Source organism: Podospora pseudocomata (genome assembly GCF_035222375.1).
Source record: "Podospora pseudocomata strain CBS 415.72m chromosome 1 map unlocalized CBS415.72m_1, whole genome shotgun sequence".
NCBI lineage: Eukaryota > Fungi > Ascomycota > Sordariomycetes > Sordariales > Podosporaceae > Podospora > Podospora pseudocomata.
Window position 1 is genome coordinate 3,539,407 of NW_026946363.1, and position 21,148 is coordinate 3,560,554.

The window sequence follows — 21,148 nt, forward strand, 5'->3', positions numbered from 1 at the left end:
TCTTAATAGACTAAACTTACATGTCTCAACAAAAACATTTAGTAGCGAGAAGTATATCTAGCCTCCTGATATCCTTACATTGTTACATAATGTAGTGAGGCCATTCATCTTGAAGTTGGTCGACGGATTAGGAAGGAAGTAAACATACACTGATAATAGGGGACCAATCAGAGCAGGAACTGAGTTGCTAACTAACCACCGCTGATGAGCTAAGAGGAAATTGCCGAGCGGCAGACGAGGCAGAAGGAGCCCCGCCATGGCCCGGGCCAGCAACGTCAGCGGACCCTCAGGGGCATTTCGAATGCCGACTGCCCCTCATTTATTCAACCCCCTTCCGGAACTTGGAAGCTCACTTTTTTACAGTTATCATTCGAATTACTCACTCCACGACTATACGAAGCCTTCAGCCAGAGTCAAATCACGAAACGCCACAATCTGCTTACCCGACCCCGTAACCTTCCGTATCATCGACAACATGCACACCAAAGGCCCAGCCCCGCAATACCACGATGGCAGTAACCTCCGCATCGGCATCGTCCACGCTCGCTGGAATGACACCATAATCGAGCCTCTGGTCCAGGGCGCAAAGGACAAGCTGTTGGAGGCGGGTGTCAAGGAATCAAATATCGTGGTACAGACAGTCCCAGGCGCGTGGGAGCTGCCAATTGCTGTTCAGCGGTGCGTCTGTTTTCTTTGCGGTTGTTCCTACTCTCGACCTCGAGGGGCAAGCTTGCTAGAGCAACAACCTCTGCTGGCTGCTGGGCCTTGATCTCAGGTGGAGAAAGCAGTGCATATGCTTGATCGAGAGTGTAAATTTTACCTATTAGTCTATAAACTGACCACGTTCCCCTGCTACTGGGGTTGGAATACAACAGTCTCTATGCAGCTTCGCAAGTGCAATCGTCTTCTGCTGGCGCTGGGGGGTCGGCAGGTGATTTGCTGGGAAGTTCGACGGCCGATTTGGCGTCACTCTCTGCCGGAAGCTCGGTCTCGACGGGCCCATTCGATGCCATCATTGCCATAGGGGTTTTGATCAAGGGGGAGACGATGCATTTTGAATATATTGCCGAAAGTGTATCGCATGGCCTAATGCGTGTGTCCCTAGACACAGGCGTGCCCGTCATTTTTGGCGTCTTGACCGTCTTGAACGACGAACAAGCCAAGGCACGTGCGGGTATCATCCCCGACAGCCATAATCATGGGGAGGATTGGGGCCTTGCCGCTGTGGAAATGAGTGTCAAGCGCAAGAATTGGGCCACGGGCGTTATTGAATAGAAGCAGATCGGAAAGTAGCGAACCGAAAAGCTAGGGAAGGGTCTGAAAATACAATGCTTTTCCTATTACTGAATTAGAGCAATGAAGTGCTATGTCTATCGTGAGTTGTCCGAAAGGACTGCCTCAAAAATCACCAAAGAGAAAGGCTCCAAAAACACCTCCGTTCTTTCCTCAACGCTATCCCCACTCCTGCGCCCCTTTATCCGCCGCAAGACCGCTTCTGATACCGATAAAGATAATGAAACAAAGATGAATGTACAATGTGGCCACTTGATTTATCCAACACATGCAAAAGCAAAATGGCCAGCAGCAAAAGACCCTCCAACTTCTCTAATCCCTCCGATATAGATACTAATATCGAGTCTTACTGTGACAGGAGATGCACTCAGTTGATAAATGAACCCAGATCACCACCGATCGACGACGATTTCTTGCTCTTCCACATCGACTTCTTTTTCTCGCGCTTGGCCTTCATCGCCGCCCACCCCTCCTCATCGTCATCATCCGAGCCACTTCCAGACTTTGTTACCGATATTGTGGGCTGTGTGATTGCTCCCGACATGGTGGTCGATTTCCGGAGATGGCCTGGCGCCACGGGAACGTGTGGTGCCGGAACGTGGGAGACTGGACGGTAGCGGCCAGGAAGGCCAATGTTGCTTCGTTCTGAGGGGGCAATTGATGGAGCGTATCCGCCGCCCTGCATCATGATCGAAGGGGCAAAGCCAGGATGTTGCAGGGGCTGTATCCATGAGGCCGAGCTTGGCTGTACCATGCTCATCGTGCGCATTTGCGCGTCGCCCCCCCGACCAGTGGGCAGATCCAGCATGGAGTCGTTTCCTAGAAACGAATGACGCATCTCAGGAGCACCGCCCATCCCCGGCATTGGTGGGAGAGGACCCATGGCGCCGAGACTGCCGGCTGACTGTGAGGTAGTCAAGTAGCCATTGGGCGTGGTGGGAGCGCTGCCATTTTGGCCCGCCATTATCTGCATAAACTGCATCTGCATCTGCATGAATGTTTGCATCTGCTGCGTCATCTGGATCTGTGCCTGGTCACCTGGCGTCAGCATCGGAGGAGCAGCTTGGTTCTGGTACATGAGATGTGACGGCATGCCGGTCATCGGATCGAAAGGACCTGCCCCGGGCATGGCCGGCATCGATGCCGAGCCGTCGATGTGCGGGCTTCCGCGCCTCATTGCACGATTGCGCTCTTCGTTTGCGATGATGTTGATCAGGCCGCCAGGAGGAATCGCGCCTGCGGGGTTTCCGGGGGCAGGAGCGCCGCCTCCGAGAGCGAAGCTCTCGCGGACAGAGTTGCGAACCAGACCAGCGCCAAGAAATGGGTCTTGGGGAAGATTTCTTGCAAAGGCAGGAAGACGTCCAGGGGTGCCAGCTCCGGCTCCAGCCACGGCATCTCCAGTAACCGACATTGGCCTTTGAAAGCTAGGTTGTTGTGAGGCGCGCAAGTTGGGGTTCGATGCCATGGTGCTCAGGCGTGTGGGCGGTCGGTTTCTGTTTGGGAAGCCGTGTGCAGCGAGAATAGCCAATGGAATCTCCTCATCTTCGTCTGAAGGGTCCGAAGCGTGGGCAACCGCTAGGTTGGCGCCGGAGGCGAGGGCTATATTGGGGAGGTTCGGGGTGCTGAAAGATATTTGCAGGCTCGGTCTTGAGGAAGGTAGATTGGCAGATTCACCAGTGACCTTCATCATCTGCTGCCGGTATACCGCCATGTGTGCCTCTTGCTTCCGACGCTGCTTGGTCTGCTGCTTCGCTCTTTCAATGTCGTCCTCGTCATCCTCATAGTTGTCCTCGTCATCGTCATCTTTGTCTTTGTTTGAGACAGCTTCCTGCTGTCGTTCCTTGTCTTGTCTTTCCTTGTCCTGGCGATACTTTTCAAACTCGGCTGGGGTCATTACCTTGTTGCTCGAAGGTGGGCTGGCCTTTTTGGCTGTGAAGCGGCTGGCAGATTTTGAAGAGAACGAATGCGTCGTGTCGAACAAACTGTCGTCATCTTCATCTCTGCGATATCTCGACGTGGAAGGGGCGTGAGACGAGATGACAGACCCAGTCATGAACTTATTGGCAGTGGACAGAGAGTCCCTTAACAGTCTCGCCTCCTCATCCTCGCCATCAGCCTCCTCGGGGGTTGGTGTCTTTGGGGCGAGCAGCGGTTTCCTAGGGCCTGCTTCTGGCGACGCACTGGGCTTCCTTTCGGCAAGCGGCGAAGTATGGCGAGGAACTGGGGGAGGGAGGTTCTCCTTGATGGGGGGCGATGGACTAGACGGCGCGATTAGCTGGTCGTTGGAGTGCTGGCTGCTCCAAGAGTATGGCGAAGCCTCGACCTTGGTAGTCATGTCGATGTGAAGGGGGGAGGGCTGGTTCAATCGCGACGCAGTGAGGGAGCGGGGGGCAAGCGCCTGCCTGCCCTTTTGTTCATCTTTGACCGTGGCCACGCTTGAGCGCTTGTCGCTTCCGAGTATCATCTTGCCAAAGTCGCCGCCCAAATCAAGACTAAAGTCGTTGTCGTCGATCCTTGGTGATGTAACAGTAGTGGAAGTTGAAGTGGTGGTCGCTCTCGATCGGCCATTTACCGGCGTCTGGGCTGTCGGGACATCGGAAGCGACCGGGCTGGATGGCCTGTCCTCCTGCATCTCGGGTGCTGGGGGTAGTTGCTTCTTTTGCCCGCCAAATGAAAACGTGCGACCGGCGGCCTTGAGAAAGTTGGCCGAGGATGATTTTGGAATGGGAGGCACTGGGATATCGGCGTGCAGCTTTTTGTTGTTTCTCCAGTCTTCCTGTCCGCCCATGTCGGCAGACGAAGGGGCAGTGGAGGCATTGCTGTGACGGGACGAGTTATCGGTCGAGTTCGTTTTGGTCGTGTTGGAAGATCCGCTTCCGCTGCGAGCTATTAGCAATCGGAAATGAAAAAAAAGCGGAACCCCTGCTCTCGCCAGCCTTCTTATATCCCCAGCCAGCTGAAAGACGTACCGGTTGGGCTTGAGGTCAGCGAATATGTTGTCGTCAACCGTGACTTCAGACGCGGTAGACCGATGCGCGCCGTGCGGCTTGCCCGTCAATCTGACACCCCCGTCGAAAGACTTTCCCCCCGAGACTTCGGTACGCTCGAGCACCCGGAACGAAGGGCCCGTCACGGCAACATTTTCAAGGCTGTCAGCGGTTGACTTCCGCTTGACAAAAGTGGGAAACCTAGGCATATAGGGAGGTCTCGATGGGGTTGAATGGGGAGATGTTGGGTGGTTGCGCCGGACTAAAAGCCGAGGAGGGCAGGGGACTGCGGTCCCTTTGTGTACTCGGGAAGGTGCGTCGGATAATACGAGGCTGGTAGGAGGTGAGGTGAGACAATGCTCAGAGAGGCTACCGAGGTCGCTGTCGGGAACAGTCGCAGCTGGGTCTCGAAAAGCCGGCGGCCGCGTGTTTCTCCTCAGACAGTAATTCGGCTGATATACGCGGTGTTGGCGGACTGCATCGTTGGGCAAAACAAGGTCAGTTACACTGTCTGCGCGAGTGGGGAGGGGCATGCTGTGACCCGAGAAGCCCGAGACAGAGCTTCCAGATGGGTGCTCAGGTGCTGGGTTGCTTCGTCGGACAGCCGAGGGGGCAAGGAGGAAAGGATGCGAGACTCAGAGTCTGGTGTATCTGCCAGGCGAACAGACGAACAGGGAGCAGGAGCTGAGACGCACTGGGCTGGCGTGCTTGCACGACACAGGTTCCAGCTGTCCGGCGGTGCCATCCTAACCTTCCCGTGCCTCCCCTAGCATCGTAGACCAAACCGGCACGCCCAGAGATTTAGACTGAACAAGGGGAGCAAAAGGGCCCTTCTGGCAGCCGTCATTCTCACGAACGATCGGTCGAGGGCTGTTTGGAGAGAGGAAGAGATCAAGGCTAGGCGGGTGACGGGCAGGCAGGGGACACGGGAAGAAAGAAGGTTTTGACTTACAGAATCAGGAGCGAGCCGAAGTCGCAAGCTTGTTGACAATTAGGGGGATTATTGGACGACAGCCAGACGGCTTTGTGTATATAACCGCCGACACTGAGATAGGCGTCAGGTCAGACTCTGACGGGCTCGTTTGTGTCGATGACAAATGACAAAGTAACGATGCACGATAACGCGAGGAAAACCACGCTATGAACCGGCGCTGTGGAGAGGGTTGCGAAAAAGAAAACTGGCGGTTCAAAACGGGCTGAGAAACTCCGAGGCGATGCAGCAAAAGAGAGGCGATTCTCGCAAACAGAGACAGAGTAGGTAGAGTGTGCTCGAGAGAGAGGGAGGGAGAGAGAGAGAGAGAGAGAGAGAGACAGCGAATGCGATGCGGGTATGTTATGGTATGGAATCAGCGAAAGCGAAACTGGTGGGCGAAAGCGATTGACGACACACGATGCTTCAGAGGGGGATATCCGCGAGAGCAGCAGGGTGCAATGGGAGAAAGCAAAGACGACAGCGACAGTGACAATGACAGCAACCAAACAACAGGATGGGATCAGGAGGAGAAAATGGGCGGTTGGCTCGAGAATTATTTTTATTTCCATGGCATGGCATGGCATGGCGGGCATGCCCGGACAGGGCAGCTGGCAGCGGCACTGTGTGTGTATAGCCCAGCGCCCCAGGTAGGTAGGACCTTGGGCACCTGGGATAGGGAGTGGGGAGGCTTTAGAAGGCGCTACCAGCGAGCGCCAGGGCACTGGTGAGAATAACGCGCTCCCGTTGGTGGGAAACCCCCTGTTCGTCTTTGGCCTCGCACCCCCTGCTGAGCTGCCCGGCTTTGCTGCCCGGGGCCACACAAGTCACAGCATCACAGCACAGAGTACACAACAAAGCCACGACAGCCGGGACGAGAAACTGCGAGCCTCAATAGGTCGCTCGTCCCCCCCGCAACGAGACACGCATGCCTTTCAAGGAATGCGCGCAGCAAGCCCGTCCGTGTTTGATGCGGCCTGCGGGCGGCGGGCTGGGAACAAGGCAGAACGAGATCACTCCATGGAAAACTCCCAGGTTGGATAGACCTGAGAGTACCTAGCTGAGGGGAACGGGATAGGGATGGAGCCTCTGAGCACAGCGGAGCCCGGTCGGCCGACCTACCTGGGCCAATACATAGCATCTGGATCCAAGGATCGCCGGGGATCGTGTTGTCGCCGCTAAAATAAAAGCAACAGGACAACGCGTTCCTGTTCCTGGGAGAGCGCCGCGGTGTTTGAATATTGCTTGATGCCGATCAGGCCGTCTGTGGCGTGCTTTGAGGCTTTTGATACCCAGTCAGGGCGGAGAATAAAAGCGCAGCTCGGTGGGGGAGGAAGGTGTCACACCCCGAATACCCACCCCTCTCAAGAAGAAAATATATATCTAGGAAATATTGTGGTTGGTCGGAGGAAGAAGGGAGACTGCAATCGCTCACACAGCCCTCCAGAGATAGTATGTATATCTCCTGAATGTTCAAAGGGCCTATCAACTGTCCCCAGAAACCTGTCGACAATACTTTCAGATCTCATCGTTGCCAGCATCACTCTGAGCCGCCAGCCTCTAGTATATGTCCAGTGGGTGTAAAAGCCTCACAGGGGTCCAAAGCAAGCGGTGGGCCCTGAATGGAAAAGCATCGAGATGTTTTGCTGCTCATGGCCCAACCATCTGGTTGAAGAGATATCTTTTTGGCGATGGGTGCAGTGCTTGGCAATTTCGGAAGGCATGAGAAGCATGTCCCATAGCATGAAAGGGTATGTCCATATTATTACGCAGAATAGACATCAAATTTCCAGATGCTGACCATGGACCGGGACGCTGCCTTGCTTTGCCGCCGCGAGCTCCTTGGATCTCTGCTTCATAGGGTCGTGTTCTGCATCGCAAACTGGTGGATCGAGACATCTAACAAAACAGGACCGTGCCGCATGTGGTTAGGAAAGAAGTGATACTGTGTGCATTGGGCACAGAGGCGGCGCTTCTTCCCCACATTAAAAGGCAAAAGGGGCGAGACTCGGAACGACCCACCGTGCTGGACTTGGCGGTGGTGTGGTTGACCATCAAGCGGTTCTTCAAGAAAACGCTGGATTGGGTTTGGTGGGTGGGCTTTTGTCTGGTATACCTGCCTGGATGGTCTTCTTGAAGCTTGTTTTGATATACAATGCTCCCTTTCTAGTGCCCAAGGGTGGCCTGGTTTTCCCAACCGCCAGCCAGCATGGTCATTGCTCTGGCGCACCGGTTGCTATCTTCTCCAAAGACCTGTTGGGATGAACCGAGGTGACGCGTTTACGGCGGACATGGCGCAGGTCTTAAAAAGAGTCCCACGTCAGAGGCGGTCATAGTCCGGACACCAGCATCTTCCTCCATACCACGGGGGTTGATGAGACCTCGCTGATTACCTTGCTGCTGTACGGATTATGCCTGGTGTTATGTTCATAACTAGGAGCCCAATGTGTTGTTGGTCCACCAAGCAGTGTGTAGAAATTTCGCTATGCGTAGACTCTGGAGTGCCATAGTTCAACCACTCTGCGAGTCGTGCCGCCGGTGAGAGCCACGAACGTGTGGTGGTGCAAACTGGCTTCTCGGACAATGCCGAGTCCGAAGACAGTTGGGATTCATAAAACATCCTCGTGCCTTGTAGATAATCCCGAGAAAAGAATGAAGTATGTGTCCCTGAGGAATACCTTACCCAACAACAAAAGCTGTTCGATAGGTTCAAGCCGCGGACACAAAAGGCTGATAATTGTGTCCAGTTTGTGACTTGACCACAAGCCTGCGCCGCCGCCATGGCAGCGAATGGCGACGAGCTGTGACTTCCCCACGTACCGGTGGTTAGGAAGACTGTGGGGCAGTATTGAGAGTGTATCGTGAGTGTTGGTTCTGGAAAATCTGACAAGATTGGTAGGTTGGAACCCGAGTATGTGGCTTCCGAGTGCTACACGCCGTGCTCTGGTGCTGCCAACGGAAGTGAACTGCCAGGTCCCTTCGGGAGTGTACAGAAGACCGTGTATAGCATGTTCTGCGAATAAAGAAAAGACCACAGGTCAGCGGTGGTGCGAGTACGGAACTGCGAGGTTGTCCGGCGCTTTTCACGTTGCGCCTTTCTGCTGTTGTGGAAGCACACCTACCTTAGTATTCGCGATGTCTGTCCTGGGATGCGGCCAACTGTAGAGCGGCAGAATACATTTCGATTGCGCAATCCGATTGTGACATCGAGTCAAGACATGGGGGTATCTCGAGGGGCAAAAGACGAGAGTTTTCAGACAATGGATGGCTTCAAGAGGGGCAATGAGCATGTTGGCAGACAGGATTTGATACAGATATATCCAAAGAATCCATATAGTGCAGGCCGAGACTGCACCACAAAAGCTTGATATGAATCTGGATGGCCCTGGTGTTGTTGCACCAATCAAAAGGCGTGTCGCTGCACGATGCCCGTCCTGGACTTCGCAGCTTGCCGAAGGCGGACGATCGCCGTCGACCTCCGTCCAGTCCTGAGTCCTCAGCTCTCGGCCTCACCCTCAGGCAAGTGGCAATTGGTCGGATTGCTCTCGTGAAGAGACAAGTTTCACCTTGGCCAAATCCGGACGGCATCAGGATCAGATAAAACAGAGAGCCAAGCCAGTGGAGGTGAGTGGATAAACAGGTATCATCACCTCCCACACATTGCCAACTTTTGATACTATATCCATCCATATTTATAACATAGCTATCTTGTGTATTCAAGACAAACTGCTCCTCGCTGCTTCATTGCGCACCGTTTGTGTTTCAATTATGTCGTTTTGGAGTTCAGGAGGCGTTTTAGCTTGAACTTTTGGTGGAGCCTTTTGAGGTGGCGTCGCCACCACCACTACTACCCTGGTTTGAGAGCAGCTGCTTCGCCTTCCAGCAGGCCGTTGAACCTTGAGCGTTTGGTGAAAAAGGAACAAGGCCAGCGTTACTGACTTGAGAAGAGAGGCTGCTCGGGGAAAAAGGTTACCCGCACCGTTTTCTCTGTTCCGTTCATCATCAGGAAGCCAAGAACCTGGGTCTAGACTTGTACAGGTTCTCTGAGAAAACGAGCCGACAAGAGCGTCAATCTGATAACTGCGACTGCTGATAAGCACACCACGCCGTTCACCAGTGGGTTTTCCTCTGGCTTGTTGCTTTGAACCGTTGCAGCCAGTGAGTGGATCAGAGCTGACCGACACTTTCTCCAGATTCTTTTTTCTTTTCCCTCCAAATTCTCTCTCACATAAAAGGGCTCGTCAGGTTATCAACACACAAGTCAAGGTGAACAAGATGAGTTCGCCACCGACAACGCGCCCCATGTTCCCGCGCTCTGCATTTCTTCTCCTCCAAGATGAACCGCCAATTGCGCCCATGGGCCACGGGGCGCTGGCTTCGCTGATCAGGAATCGACCTGCAGCAGCATTAGCAAACCCTTTGTCTTTTGGTGGCCGCGATGAGGAAGAAGGCGCGACTGAAACGGTTGAAGATGAGGCGCATAGGCGAGATGAGCGCCGCATGAGTGCCATCTTGAACAGCTCTCACATGCGCAGCATGCGCCTGATCGGAAATAGCAACCCACGATATCGATGGGAAAAATACTGGAAGACCCCAGAGGAGCTGGCCGCTATGAAGAAGGATATACGCGAGTACTATGAACGCGTCAACCTCCTGGTCCAACAGTATCTCTACATTGACCGCCTCCTGGACTCATCTTTGCCTCATGACCTGCTCAATGAGTACAACAACATGCCCGCATCTGCCTTTCGCGGTGTCGAGATACCCGCCACCATCACGGAAAACTCACCAACCACGTCACGGGAGCCCGCGCGCAAGGTAAAGCGGACCCCAAAGGATATTTACCGGTCTACCGAGACGACTCCTCTACTTCAAAGCAACGGCGGGGCAGCTGTGGACGACGACGACGACTTTGAAAACGGAGGGCGTGCCAAGCCTGAAATCCCATGGCTTGAAGATGACCTCGTCGACAGCGATGCCCCCATTGTCACCTTGGCTATCTACATCAATTTTGCTGCCAATGTTATTCTCCTAGCTGGCAAAATTGCCGTCATCATCAGCGTCCCGTCGGTTTCGGTGCTGGCCAGCTTGGTGGACGCGGTTCTTGACTTCATCTCAACCGTCATCGTATGGGTGACCACGGTTCTCATTCGCCAGCAGGATCAATATCGATATCCGATCGGAAGGCGGAGACTTGAGCCTTTGGGTGTTCTTGTCTTTTCCGTGATCATGATTACTTCGTTCGTTCAAGTTGCTCTGGAGGCCATCCAGCGTCTTCTTTCTCCCGATCGTCACATCATTGAACTGTGAGTAGATCCAGGCATTTCAAAAAGTCGTGATACACATGTCAATGCTCGGTTGCTAACAGTCTCTCAGGGGAAATGCTGCAATTGGAATCATGTTTGGTACCATTGTCATCAAAGGGTTGTGCTGGCTTTGGTGTCGCATGGTGAAGAACTCGAGCGTACAGGCCCTGTAAGTTTCCTGGTTTCTCGATGCCCGCTGTGTTGTGAGCAGCAGTTTCTGACAGGCGCAAAAACTAGTGCGGCAGATGCGAGTACAGATGTGATATTCAACGCCGGATCCATTGCCTTCCCTATTGTGGGCTATTGGGCACGTGTATGGTGGCTAGATGCTCTCGGCGGCCTTTTGCTCTCCGGCGTTGTCATTTATAACTGGTCTCAAACATCCTACGAACATATCCGCCACCTCTCGGGCTTTTCTGCTACCGCAGACCAGAGAAACATTCGTGAGACCCTGACTACCACTCCCTGTTTTGTCTGAATTCATACCTCGCTGACCCACCTGACTTGTTATAGTCCTCTACCTCACCATGCGCTTCGCAAAAACCATCAAGCAAATCCAGGGCCTACAAGCCTACCATGCCGGTGATAAGCTCAACGTCGAGGTCGACATCGTCCTCGACGCCAGCACTCCATTGAAAGACAGCCACGACCTGAGGTAAGATTCAAAGCACTCTCTCTCCCCTCCTGCGCGAGCTGCAATCAAGTATACGCACATTAGGTTTGTTTTTCTCTCCCCCGCTAAAACAATTTTCATCCACCAGCGAGAGCTTGCAATACGTTCTGGAGTCGGTCCCCATTGTTGACAGAGCGTTTGTCCATGTCGACTACGCAACGTATAATCTTCCCACACACATGCAGCAACAAGGGTCTTCTTAAGCTATGACGAGACCTGGAGGTTACGTATAACCAAGAGCGTTTAGCAGCTTGGTGGGTGAGTGCATGGACAATCTAAACACATGAATGTAAAAGCACATGATTGTGGGTGGGCCATGCAGATTGCTCTTGACCCAAACCCACTCGGATTTATTCAAGAGATACCCAGTACATACACCACCGACCTTGTTTGTTTGTCTAGCGTGTACTTCTGGTGGAGGATTTCCAGATCGTACCGAGATGCTAAGACCACGGATTTCTAGGGTTGAATCGAGCTATTCTTCACTAACCAGGGCCTTTTTCGAATTTATCTTTTTGACTGTGATCGTTGAGAGATAAATTACTCGACTGGCGATATTGGCCTTGGCTGTGCCGTGCTAGACAAACAAACAGGGTTCAGTGGTGTAAAGTGGAACACGAATCATAGACACTGCCAAGGTTGGTATTGGATAAAGTCCTCGTGTTTAAACGAATCAGAATGCCACACTTTATTATCTCTGTCAATGGTATCCATACGTAAAATGCAACAAGGCTATTAGATCATCTCCGAAGCTATTCTATTCCACCAACACATCCAGAACCCCCCATAAACAATAAAAAAACGCAGCTATATGATGCCAAAAACACAAAATTAGTATGGGATGCCGTTCGTCAACAGCTGGAACTGGTCATATATGCCGGTCGAGTAGCTGCCGTAGCTCTTCTTAATCAGGCCCTTCATAAACTCGGCGGCCTCACGTTCGGTCTTGTCCAACACAAAACGCTCCTTGAAGTGCTTGACGCTCTCCGGTTTGAAGCAAGGTAGCCCGCTGTCCATCATGAGTAGCACAATCTGCGAGAGCTTCTCCGTGTACTGCCGAGACGCCAAAAATGCCTTGACACACAGTTCTTCGAACCACTTGAAGGATTGTGTATCTGCACCACCGCCCATCACGGCAAGCATCTCGGACGTCAGCTTGAAGGGCGCGCGCTCAAACTTGATACCGCCCGGCGCGATGTCAAAGCAGAAGCCGAAATCGATGTGGAGGATGTGGCCGGCGTCATCAATCATGATATTGCCATTGTGGCGGTCCTTGAACTGCAACAGAAACGAGATGACCGAGTAGGCAGCCATACTCTTCACAAAGTTGTTGCGTGCCTGCTGGAACCGAAGCGAATCCTCGTTGCCATACTTGGAGATGAAGTAATCGTAGAGACCATTGACGGCTTCACGGCCCAGCATGTCGCGTGAGATGGAGTTGGGAAGAACGTCAATGACGCCGCAGCCTGGCGCTGTCGCCGTGACGCGGTAGGGAAACACGTAGACGTCCAGGCCAACACTGTGGAAAATGCCTCGGAAAGCAGCGATCATCTGCAGGGCGAGCACGTCCTGCCGACAATCATCGCCAACCTTGAAGATGGCTGACTGCCAAACCTCAATTGTGTTGTCGTGATCGGCACTTTGGTTCTCTTGTACCGGTTCCGCGAGCAGCTCCTCGGCCTCATCAAGCTCGGGCTTCTTCTTTTTGATACGGAAGGTCGCCATGAAGGGTGCTTTGGCGTGGCTCTGTAGCGGTTTACCGGATTTACGGTCAATACCAATGACCGAGCCATCAGGATTGCTGGGAAGGTAGACCCCAACTTCGACCTTGATCTTTCGCAGTTCCTCTTCGATCTTTTGCTTCTTCTCTGGCTTTGATCTCTTGATCAACGGCTTGAGCTTCCCCGAGATGCTGGTTACCTCGTCAAAGAAGGAAAACTCGCGCTCGTAAAACTCACGATCCTCGTCCGAAAAGCTGTCCACCATGTGGCCCATGACTTTGTCCAGCGTCGGTTTGATGGCGTCGGGGATCTGCGAGTCGTCGTCTTTGTAAGCATTGGCCTTCATGTTCCAAATGATCTGATGGGCGAAGAGCTGTGAAAACTGTGCGGTTTCGAGGATGTAGCGTTCGACATAGCCCAAGGCATCGTAGCGCAGAGTCTGTACGATCTGAGGGACGTAAAAGAATGTCACATCCACTGAGTGGCTTTCCAATGCTCGCATAGCATACTGAATAAGATAAGGATGATTCTTGTATGCTGGCAAAAACAGCGTCACGGCAGTGATTGGATTAACAGGAGCCCAGAACAACATGTACTAAAGAGGGTAATAGTTAGCATGGGCGTTCATACCGAACAGTGGGCGAGGGAAGGCTGACCTTGAGTTGGAAAGTGACGTCCTCTGGAAGGGAACCATCGATAAGAATAGGCAGTGCCTCGGGTTCTTTGATAGCCTTGGCGGGAAAGTTCAGCAAAAGCCAGCGGACCTCCTTAAGGATACGTGGATACGGGAACCTGCTTGCCAAATGTACGGCTAGAGATGGGCTCTCCGCCCAGGCTGTTCGGATCAAGGGGTGAATGCTAGCCTCAAATGGACTTTCTTTGCCGGTATGATGGTGGTGGTGATGGAAGGTTGATGGAGGTCGTGACGAGTCAATTGGGCGAACCCAGACGCTCAGTCGAGAAAGCTCGCTGTCCAAAAGCAGTCCAAGGAGCTTTTCTTTGGCCGCAAGGGACTTGATGCTCCCAGCGGATTGTGCACCAATATTCGTGGTGGCAGCCAGGGCAGTCTGGACATCAGAGATCAGATAGATTTCGGTCTTGAGCTGGAGAATGTTGCTTCCAAACGACCAGCGCGGTGGAGCTTCGAACCAACCCAAGCCCGCTGACAGAATCTGATCCTTCAGACGATATTGTGCAATCGCGCCCATGGTCGAGCTGGTCTTGAGTACCCGAAGGCCAAGAAGGACAACCTGAAACCGAATTTCTCTTGCCATTGGGTGTGGTGTTGAGTGCTTGACAGCCTCAAGTGTCACATCAAGGAGGCGGAGGAACATGTGGTTCGTGTCAGGGTTACCCAGACGGGTGGCATTGTAATGACTGCTGAGGAACTGCAATAGCCTTGAGTGAGGTGCTAGAAGGTTGTGAACCGTCTGTTTGCGCTTCGTCATCGCGGCGCTGTCACTCGGGGCGAATTCCTGCCTCTGGAAGAACGGATCTGGGCTAGCTATTGTTGGACTGAAAAGGCCCATCTTCTTCTGGATGGTGAACTCCCATTGCTGAACAATCTCGGCCAGGATACGTGGCTCCATTCGGGGGTTTTCGTTCATGACCCCCAGCCAAAGAGAGATTCCGAGTTTGATGGACTGCTTGGTGAACATGGAAAAGGGTATGCTGACAAGATAATGTGCAATGGAGCATTCGTCACGATTGCTCCGGCAGAGGAGGGCGGCCGCGCGGCGAAGGATATCGCGGACGTCTGTCACTGATGTAATTTTGCGGTTCAGCGCGCGCTTCTCAATGTGGGCAAGAGCCGTGTTCGCATCTGCGCTTTCGTTGCCAGGAGATGGGAGGTATGAGGCCCTGCGATCTGATCTCATGAGGCTCATCCATTCCATGCTCTGGTCAGGAAGTGCCTCAGAGTATCGGTACTCCTGGCGCGTAGTGTATTGTGCCATAAAATCAGAGGCGGTATTGATGAGGCAGTCCCCAAGCCTGTCAAGCGAGCCAAGTCTCTGATCCGTGGATGGAATGGTCGAGCCAACTTCAACAGCAAATGATCTGCCAAGTGAGATGTGACCGAAAGCGCTATCGTCATCAAATTCGGAGAGGTAGGTCTGGAGCAACCCTTTGACATCGGCTGGCGCAATACTGATGGCACTTGACAACCACCGTTTGGCCTTTTGATACAAGTTCTGGAGAGTAAGCTGTCTGAACTGGTAGTCGTCCGAAAGCTCCACAACGACGTCCCCCTTGTTCGACTTGAAGGTGGTTCGAGGCTCGTACCGATCAATTTCGGCTTCCAGGCAACTGGACCACATCAGGGTCAGGAGCTCGAGTAGCGCAAACAGCGAGGATCGTTGGCACAAGGCTGAGGGTATCGCATCAATCATGCGGTCAGCGCAGCTAAAAGCAGCTTGCTGAACCCGTTCAATTCGGTGACAGCAACTGGAAAAGATCTTGGCGAGCTGCGTGGCTGCATATTGCGCAGTGAAGGCGGGGTTCGTAGCGTTGATAGTTTTGACGAGGTAGCGGTCAACGACAGCGTTCATGATACCATCCATGGTCCTGCTCACATCACCTCGCCTCATGCTGGGCTCGAGGAAGTACGAGAGTGCTTTGGTACAATCTCCAGCATCTGCCCGCAAACTCTCAACCAAGAAAGCCGCGTGAAGAAAAACAGTCTTGCGATAGCTCAATCCTTTGATCTCGCTGCTCCGTGAGGGGACTAATTCGGCAAGGTGCTTCTTCATCAGAGACTCCCGGTCCGTACTTTCCCCTCTGCGGAGAATGGGATTTAGGTCAATATCGCTTTCGTTCTCCTCCCCGCGGTTCTCCAACACCAAAGGCGGGGAGTGTATCGCCATGATCCTCAGATACTTCATGCTTTCTTTTCCGCGGGCTGTCGACGCGGTAAAGCCATGGACGACGATATTGAACCATGCGTCACGAAGCATGGAACGTCTATCATCATCGGCGGCGTCGTTCAGGGAAAAGTCATTGGCTGACATAAAGGTCGCCAGAGGAGGCAGCAGCTGGGCAATTTCACGCGCAGCCAACTCCAACTCAGAGTCCCTTGTGTGGTTCTGGTGCGTATGTGCGTCTCCCTGTGAGATGATGCCGTCGAGCAAGTGCTCTAGGTAGGTGTCGTAGAGCGGGGAGTCTGCTCGTATGTTGGCTGAAATATGATTACGAGCTTTCATGACAGAGTGTAAAAGTGCCTCTCTGTGCTCGACGACGGCATCATGCGCCACGCTGGCGTATTTCTTCAAAAGGTAGCGAAACTCAGATTGCCCCCCGCTGAGAGCCAGACTGGCAGCACCGGTAATGATCCGCGCATCGACTGGAGTGCTTAGCTTAACGATCTTTTGTGCAAGCATTGACTGAGCGAGACCGGTAATCTTTTCGTCCTTACACGCGCTTGCAATCTCGCAGATTGCCTGAACCACGTTACCCTGAACAATGGCCGACTCCTCTTCGCCAGAGAACTGGAAGGATATGGAGCTGCCGGTCGACTGTCTGCCAGCGTAGATTTGAGAAGAGTCCTGGCCATCTCCATTGGGACCGCCAGGAAGTCCCCGCTCGTTGCCGGGACTCAAGACGTTGCCGAGTGTGTACAGTGTTGTAATAACGGCGTCCTTGGAAAGCATTTGCAGGACGAAGGCGAGGCACTTTGATGCCACCACCACAATATGACTTTTGGCGCCGCTCTGGACGATAAATCGAGGAAGCAGGCGGCTGACATTGATGGCGTATGAAGGAGAGACCTTGCACAATAAAGCCATGGACTTGAGGACCACAGACGCCAATTCATGATTTGCCATACCGGACGGGTCGCCAAGTGCTTCTTCTAGCCACGCCATGAGGACCTCGCCATCTGCGGCATCCTCGTTGAGGGTGCACGCATTCAAGTAGCTGACCAGAGCATAAGCCTTGACAGCAAACGCAAGTTTCTGTTTCGCGGGCAGAAGGCTGTCAAAATCTGCGCTGGATTCCAGGTAGTTCATTTGGTCAATGGCAACGGTTGCATACAGCTCCACAGAACGAAAGTCTCCCTCGGAACTCCTTGCCGTAAGGGGTCTGCGCAAGCCACGGCCAGACATGATGATGTCCAGAATGTGCGTCTCCCGCAAAGCATCCTCTTCAGCGACCAAAAGAGAGGTTGCCGCCACTAGGAGCTTCATGAAGCTCTTTTGCAGCAGCATGGCCCCCAATGGACGGCCGGCATCCTCGTAATGGTGCGTCCATCGCCTCCACTGTTTGACATGGCGATCTGGTGAGTGAAAGTTCCGTATAATGGAGAAGGCGGTTTCTACGGCGACCAGAAAGGGTTGCGACAGGAGGTCTCGCAACCGAGAAACAAGGCCGAGGCGGCTGCCGGTCCTCCAGAAACTTGTTTGAGCGCAAGCAGCGTCCAGGAATCCCAGCAGGGCAACGGTAATAGTCGCTGTTCTTGTGGCATCCTCCAAAGCGGCTGGGTCGTCGTCAGTTGGAGAAACACTCTCGGTGGCATGGGCACAAGCATTGAGAAAGGCAGAGATGCTGTCGGCCACCGTCTGCTGCACATCGGCATGACGATTTCCGAGGGACAGTAAAGCCGCGGTAACGTGATAGCTCAGTGACTCGGTAGGAGACGGCTCGATCTTGCGGAAAAAGGGGGAATGGGCGAAGGCCTGAACATGGGAGTCGAGCAGATACGGGACAAGGTGACGGGCCAGTTTCTGGGCGCTCTGGGCACTGCGCAAAGCCGGCGCCGACTTGCAAAGGGCAATAAGAACTTCATATTCGCGAATAGTCTATGTCGAGCGCGAGGGTCAGGTCAGCCAGAGCATACAAACGACACAGGGACTGGACTGGAGGTGTATCTGTTGGTGGAGTCTACCATGGGAATACGGGCAGCTTCTGGCCAAGGGGGCCCTCCTGCACTGTGGCCATTGACGCCAGAAAAAGATCGTTTATGGCTGGGGGCAACTCTGCATAGTCTATCCAAGTCTGACTTGTCGAATGAAGTGCTCGCTGGGTCCGAGGCTGCCAGGGCAGCGATGCGCTCTAAGGCCTTCCGCCGAACGTCACGGGCCATGATGTTGTAGGCTGTTTCTTGCCGTGTGTCATTCGTAGAGAACGGGGACGGTGATGTGGTTGTTGATTCCGAGACTCTCAGGCGCCCGGAGGCTTCCCGGGGAACAAGATACGCTTTGCCTGCGCAGACCGGGAGGCTGTCTAAATATCACAACCTAACGTCAAATGTTGAAACGAAAAGATTACGGGGCGGCGCGGTGGTGAGATTGGTGGATGGGCACCTTCATAACTACCCACTTTCTTTTAGTGGAGTTCTGACCCCCAAATGCCAATCTTCAATTAACTGGGGCATCCCGGGAAAACGGTGCTGAGTCATCAGGAGCTCCCTCTGTCGGGTGCAACTGCCAGCGGCCAGCCTCCAGCCTCAAGCGGCACCAGAGCTTTGGGGAAGCAGGCTGCAGGGCTGACGCGCCAAAGAGGTCCCACCTCAACCTATCTGTACAACAACGACCGACCGCATCACCACAGCTTTAGTAGCCAGCTTCAACGTCGCTTGCATCAGCACTCACTAACTACCTTACCTACCTGCTTGAAATTTCTCACTACCCTCGGCTTTGCAATCTGCAGTCTTCCCCATTCCGCAACACCCCAAAACTTAACTCCCCCACCACGTCCACGATGGCCATGTTCAGCCAGAACCCGCTCATGAACGGGCCCAACTACTCGTTCAGCGAGGCACCCAAATTCAACGCTCTCGAGGGAGCTCGACAGCATCGCTTTGACCCGTACGCTCTGATTAGCTGTTTGTTCTCCGCGGCCAGAAACATGACTAACATTTCTTGTAACACAGATACACTGACAATGGTGGCTCGACCCTTGCCATCGCCGGCGCCGACTTCACCATCATGGCTGGCGATACCCGTTTGACCTCGGGCTACAGTATCAACTCTCGGTTCCACCCCAAGGTGTTCAAGATCGGCGGCACAACTTCCGACCAGAGTGATGCAACACTGGTTCTCTCGGTCGTAGGGTTTGCGGCGGACGGGGAAGCTCTCAAGGAACGGCTCGATGCCATTTGCAAAATGTACCGCTACCGCCATGGGAAACCCATGAGCGTCAAGGCGTGTGCACAGCGGCTGTCGACAATTCTTTACCAGAAGCGGTTCTTCCCATACTACGCCTATGCTATCCTTGGCGGCCTCGACGAGGAGGGCAAGGGAGCCGTCTACTCATACGATCCAGTCGGCAGCTACGAGCGGGAACAATGCCGGGCAGGCGGTGCCGCGGCCAGTTTGATCATGCCATTCCTCGACAACCAAGTCAACTTCAAGAACCAGTTCATTCCGGGCAGCGGTGAAGGTCATGCTCTCCAAGAACGCGAGCGACGCCCTTTGACTCGTCAGGAGGTCGAGACTCTGGTGAAGGATGCCTTTGACGGGGCTGTCGAGCGTCATATTGAAGTCGGCGACGGACTGCAGATGATGATTGTTACAAAGGAAGGGATTGAGGAGGTCATTTTGCCGCTCAAGAGAGATTAGAGCGGTCCATAGCTGTTATGGCGGTGACCCAAGGGCAGGCAAAAAGAAGGGCCTTGGCCTCATTGACACTTTGGAGTCACGACTATGCAAAAATCACGAAACCAATGATGATTTTTTAAAGGCCCCTCTTATTTCCATCTCTGCAGGCTGTGGACTGCTTGTTGTATTGTTGAAATGTCGACGGTTTCGATTGTCCCGAATGCGTTAACAGTGTCCGGAGCAAGAGATCCGGACAAATTGCTTGGCAGGCCATGTCGCACTCGATTTTGATTTCAGCAAGCCACAGCTAGGCTGCCAATTGCGTGCCACAATCTGACGCATGAAAATGACGATAAATTGTGCTGCACAAGTGCCCGTTGGCTAGCGGAATGGGGTAACCAGAACAAAACATCAAACAACTGCCCTGCATAGTCAAATATAGTGCACGTTGATACTCCAGCACCTCAAATGCTGTCATGCAATCTGATGGTCTGATAACTACTTTTGAGTTCACAGCTGAAACAACATCTGCCCCAAGAAACTCCGCTACTGTGTAAGCTCAACTTGATTGGGACACTCCGAAGACTACGCATGGGGAACCATGACGGCCACAGGGTATTCAAAAGCTGGTTTTAATCTAAATGAGTTTGCGTCAGTGGAGTACTCGTGGTGGCCACTGGAGTTGCGCCTTAACAGTTTTATCAGTGGCACAGATCAGATGCTCAACCCCCTCTGCCTATGACGTAACTGAGCGCTATCAAAAACCAAGAAAAGGGGACGATCTAGTTAACAAAAACATGCATAGCTCTATTTGAACCTCGAATGTCTTCACTCAGTACAAAACTAATTGTTCGCAATATCTTGACCGTTCTGGAAATAAGACTATGGACTTCTCGTCCCAGGCCATCTTCGGTCTAGGTATTGATGTGATTATACATTCCAAACCAGAACATATCTTACCGTCTTCCTCGGCCATCGAGTACACTACGTGCCTACCAACACGGAAAGATCCTAGCGAACAGCGGTTCGTCACCACGCACATGTCAACATACGCTTTTCTGCTACCGGCCCTGTGGTACGACTTACAAGGTAGGGATGTACACTCCGTGGAGACCGCCTTGTTTGTTGATCAACGAGGACACATGTGCTATGTACGCTAAACCTTTATAATCCCCGATTTGCTTCACGGGTATGACGAAACAAGTGTTTTGTCTCTTCTCATCTCTTTCCTCAAATGGGCATACATGCATACCAAGAGTTCAGGAAGGCAAGGAGACCAAACATCGCACCTACACTAGGTAAGTACATTCCAGTTTGAAATCATAACTATTGTTCAAGGTAAGCGGTGGCAAACTGGGTGAGGGTACACTAGAGCAGCTTTGCCCCTCTCCCCCATGTCTCGAGACTGAGTGTGGCTCCTACAGTCAATGGAAATTCCCTTGATTCCCATCAAGCGCCTGCATCGAAAAATACCCCTGGTTCGCCTCTTCTTCAGCCACACACCCGTGACACCCCAAACAGGGTGGTATTTCCCGGCTTTGTCAATAATGACTGCCACTCTCTCCACAGTCCAATCCGGACTCCTCCCTCGCCATCGCTGTTAGCGATCTTATTCCCGATGTTTCTTCCCATCAAGCGCCTCTCGAGTTTGATGGCGCTCGAGCA

General features: G+C 53.1%; 5 protein-coding genes across 5 annotated transcripts; 3 read left to right on the forward strand and 2 right to left on the reverse strand.

The window, feature by feature from the left end:
- The first annotated feature begins 250 nt into the window (after positions 1–250).
- Positions 251–1,314, forward strand: RIB4 (lumazine synthase). The gene is made up of 2 exons (XM_062885831.1): positions 251–678; positions 876–1,314. Exons 1-2 carry the CDS (start codon positions 257–259, stop codon positions 1,273–1,275), a joined length of 822 nt encoding a protein of 273 aa, XP_062748715.1. The 5' UTR covers positions 251–256; the 3' UTR covers positions 1,276–1,314.
- QC762_114050 (uncharacterized protein) lies at positions 1,307–5,787 on the reverse strand. Its single transcript, XM_062885830.1, is given in 5 exon segments — positions 1,307–1,337; positions 1,644–4,172; positions 4,263–4,755; positions 5,233–5,566; positions 5,577–5,787. 2 exon segments carry the CDS (start codon positions 4,487–4,489, stop codon positions 1,661–1,663), a joined length of 2,739 nt encoding a protein of 912 aa, XP_062748716.1. The 5' UTR covers positions 4,490–4,755; positions 5,233–5,566; positions 5,577–5,787; the 3' UTR covers positions 1,307–1,337; positions 1,644–1,660.
- Positions 5,788–8,692: 2,905 nt separating this feature from the next.
- Positions 8,693–11,867, forward strand: QC762_114040 (uncharacterized protein). The gene is made up of 6 exons (XM_062885829.1): positions 8,693–9,366; positions 9,444–10,556; positions 10,627–10,725; positions 10,794–10,999; positions 11,070–11,211; positions 11,318–11,867. Exons 2-6 carry the CDS (start codon positions 9,526–9,528, stop codon positions 11,430–11,432), a joined length of 1,593 nt encoding a protein of 530 aa, XP_062748717.1. The 5' UTR covers positions 8,693–9,366; positions 9,444–9,525; the 3' UTR covers positions 11,433–11,867.
- A 10-nt stretch (positions 11,868–11,877) lies between these two features.
- Positions 11,878–18,274, reverse strand: STT4 (Phosphatidylinositol 4-kinase stt4). Its single transcript, XM_062885828.1, has 3 exons — positions 17,830–18,274; positions 13,607–17,743; positions 11,878–13,545 (listed from the first exon to the last, which is right to left on the reverse strand). The coding sequence occupies exons 1-3, from the start codon at positions 18,025–18,027 to the stop codon at positions 12,061–12,063; spliced, it is 5,820 nt and encodes a 1,939-aa protein (XP_062748718.1). The 5' UTR covers positions 18,028–18,274; the 3' UTR covers positions 11,878–12,060.
- Positions 18,275–18,313: 39 nt separating this feature from the next.
- Positions 18,314–19,504, forward strand: PRE7 (Proteasome subunit beta type-6; the record flags this gene model as incomplete). Its single annotated transcript, XM_062885827.1, is given in 3 exon segments — positions 18,314–18,388; positions 18,405–18,751; positions 18,817–19,504. The coding sequence occupies 2 exon segments, from the start codon at positions 18,645–18,647 to the stop codon at positions 19,502–19,504; spliced, it is 795 nt and encodes a 264-aa protein (XP_062748719.1). The 5' UTR covers positions 18,314–18,388; positions 18,405–18,644.
- Positions 19,505–21,148: the final 1,644 nt, after the last annotated feature.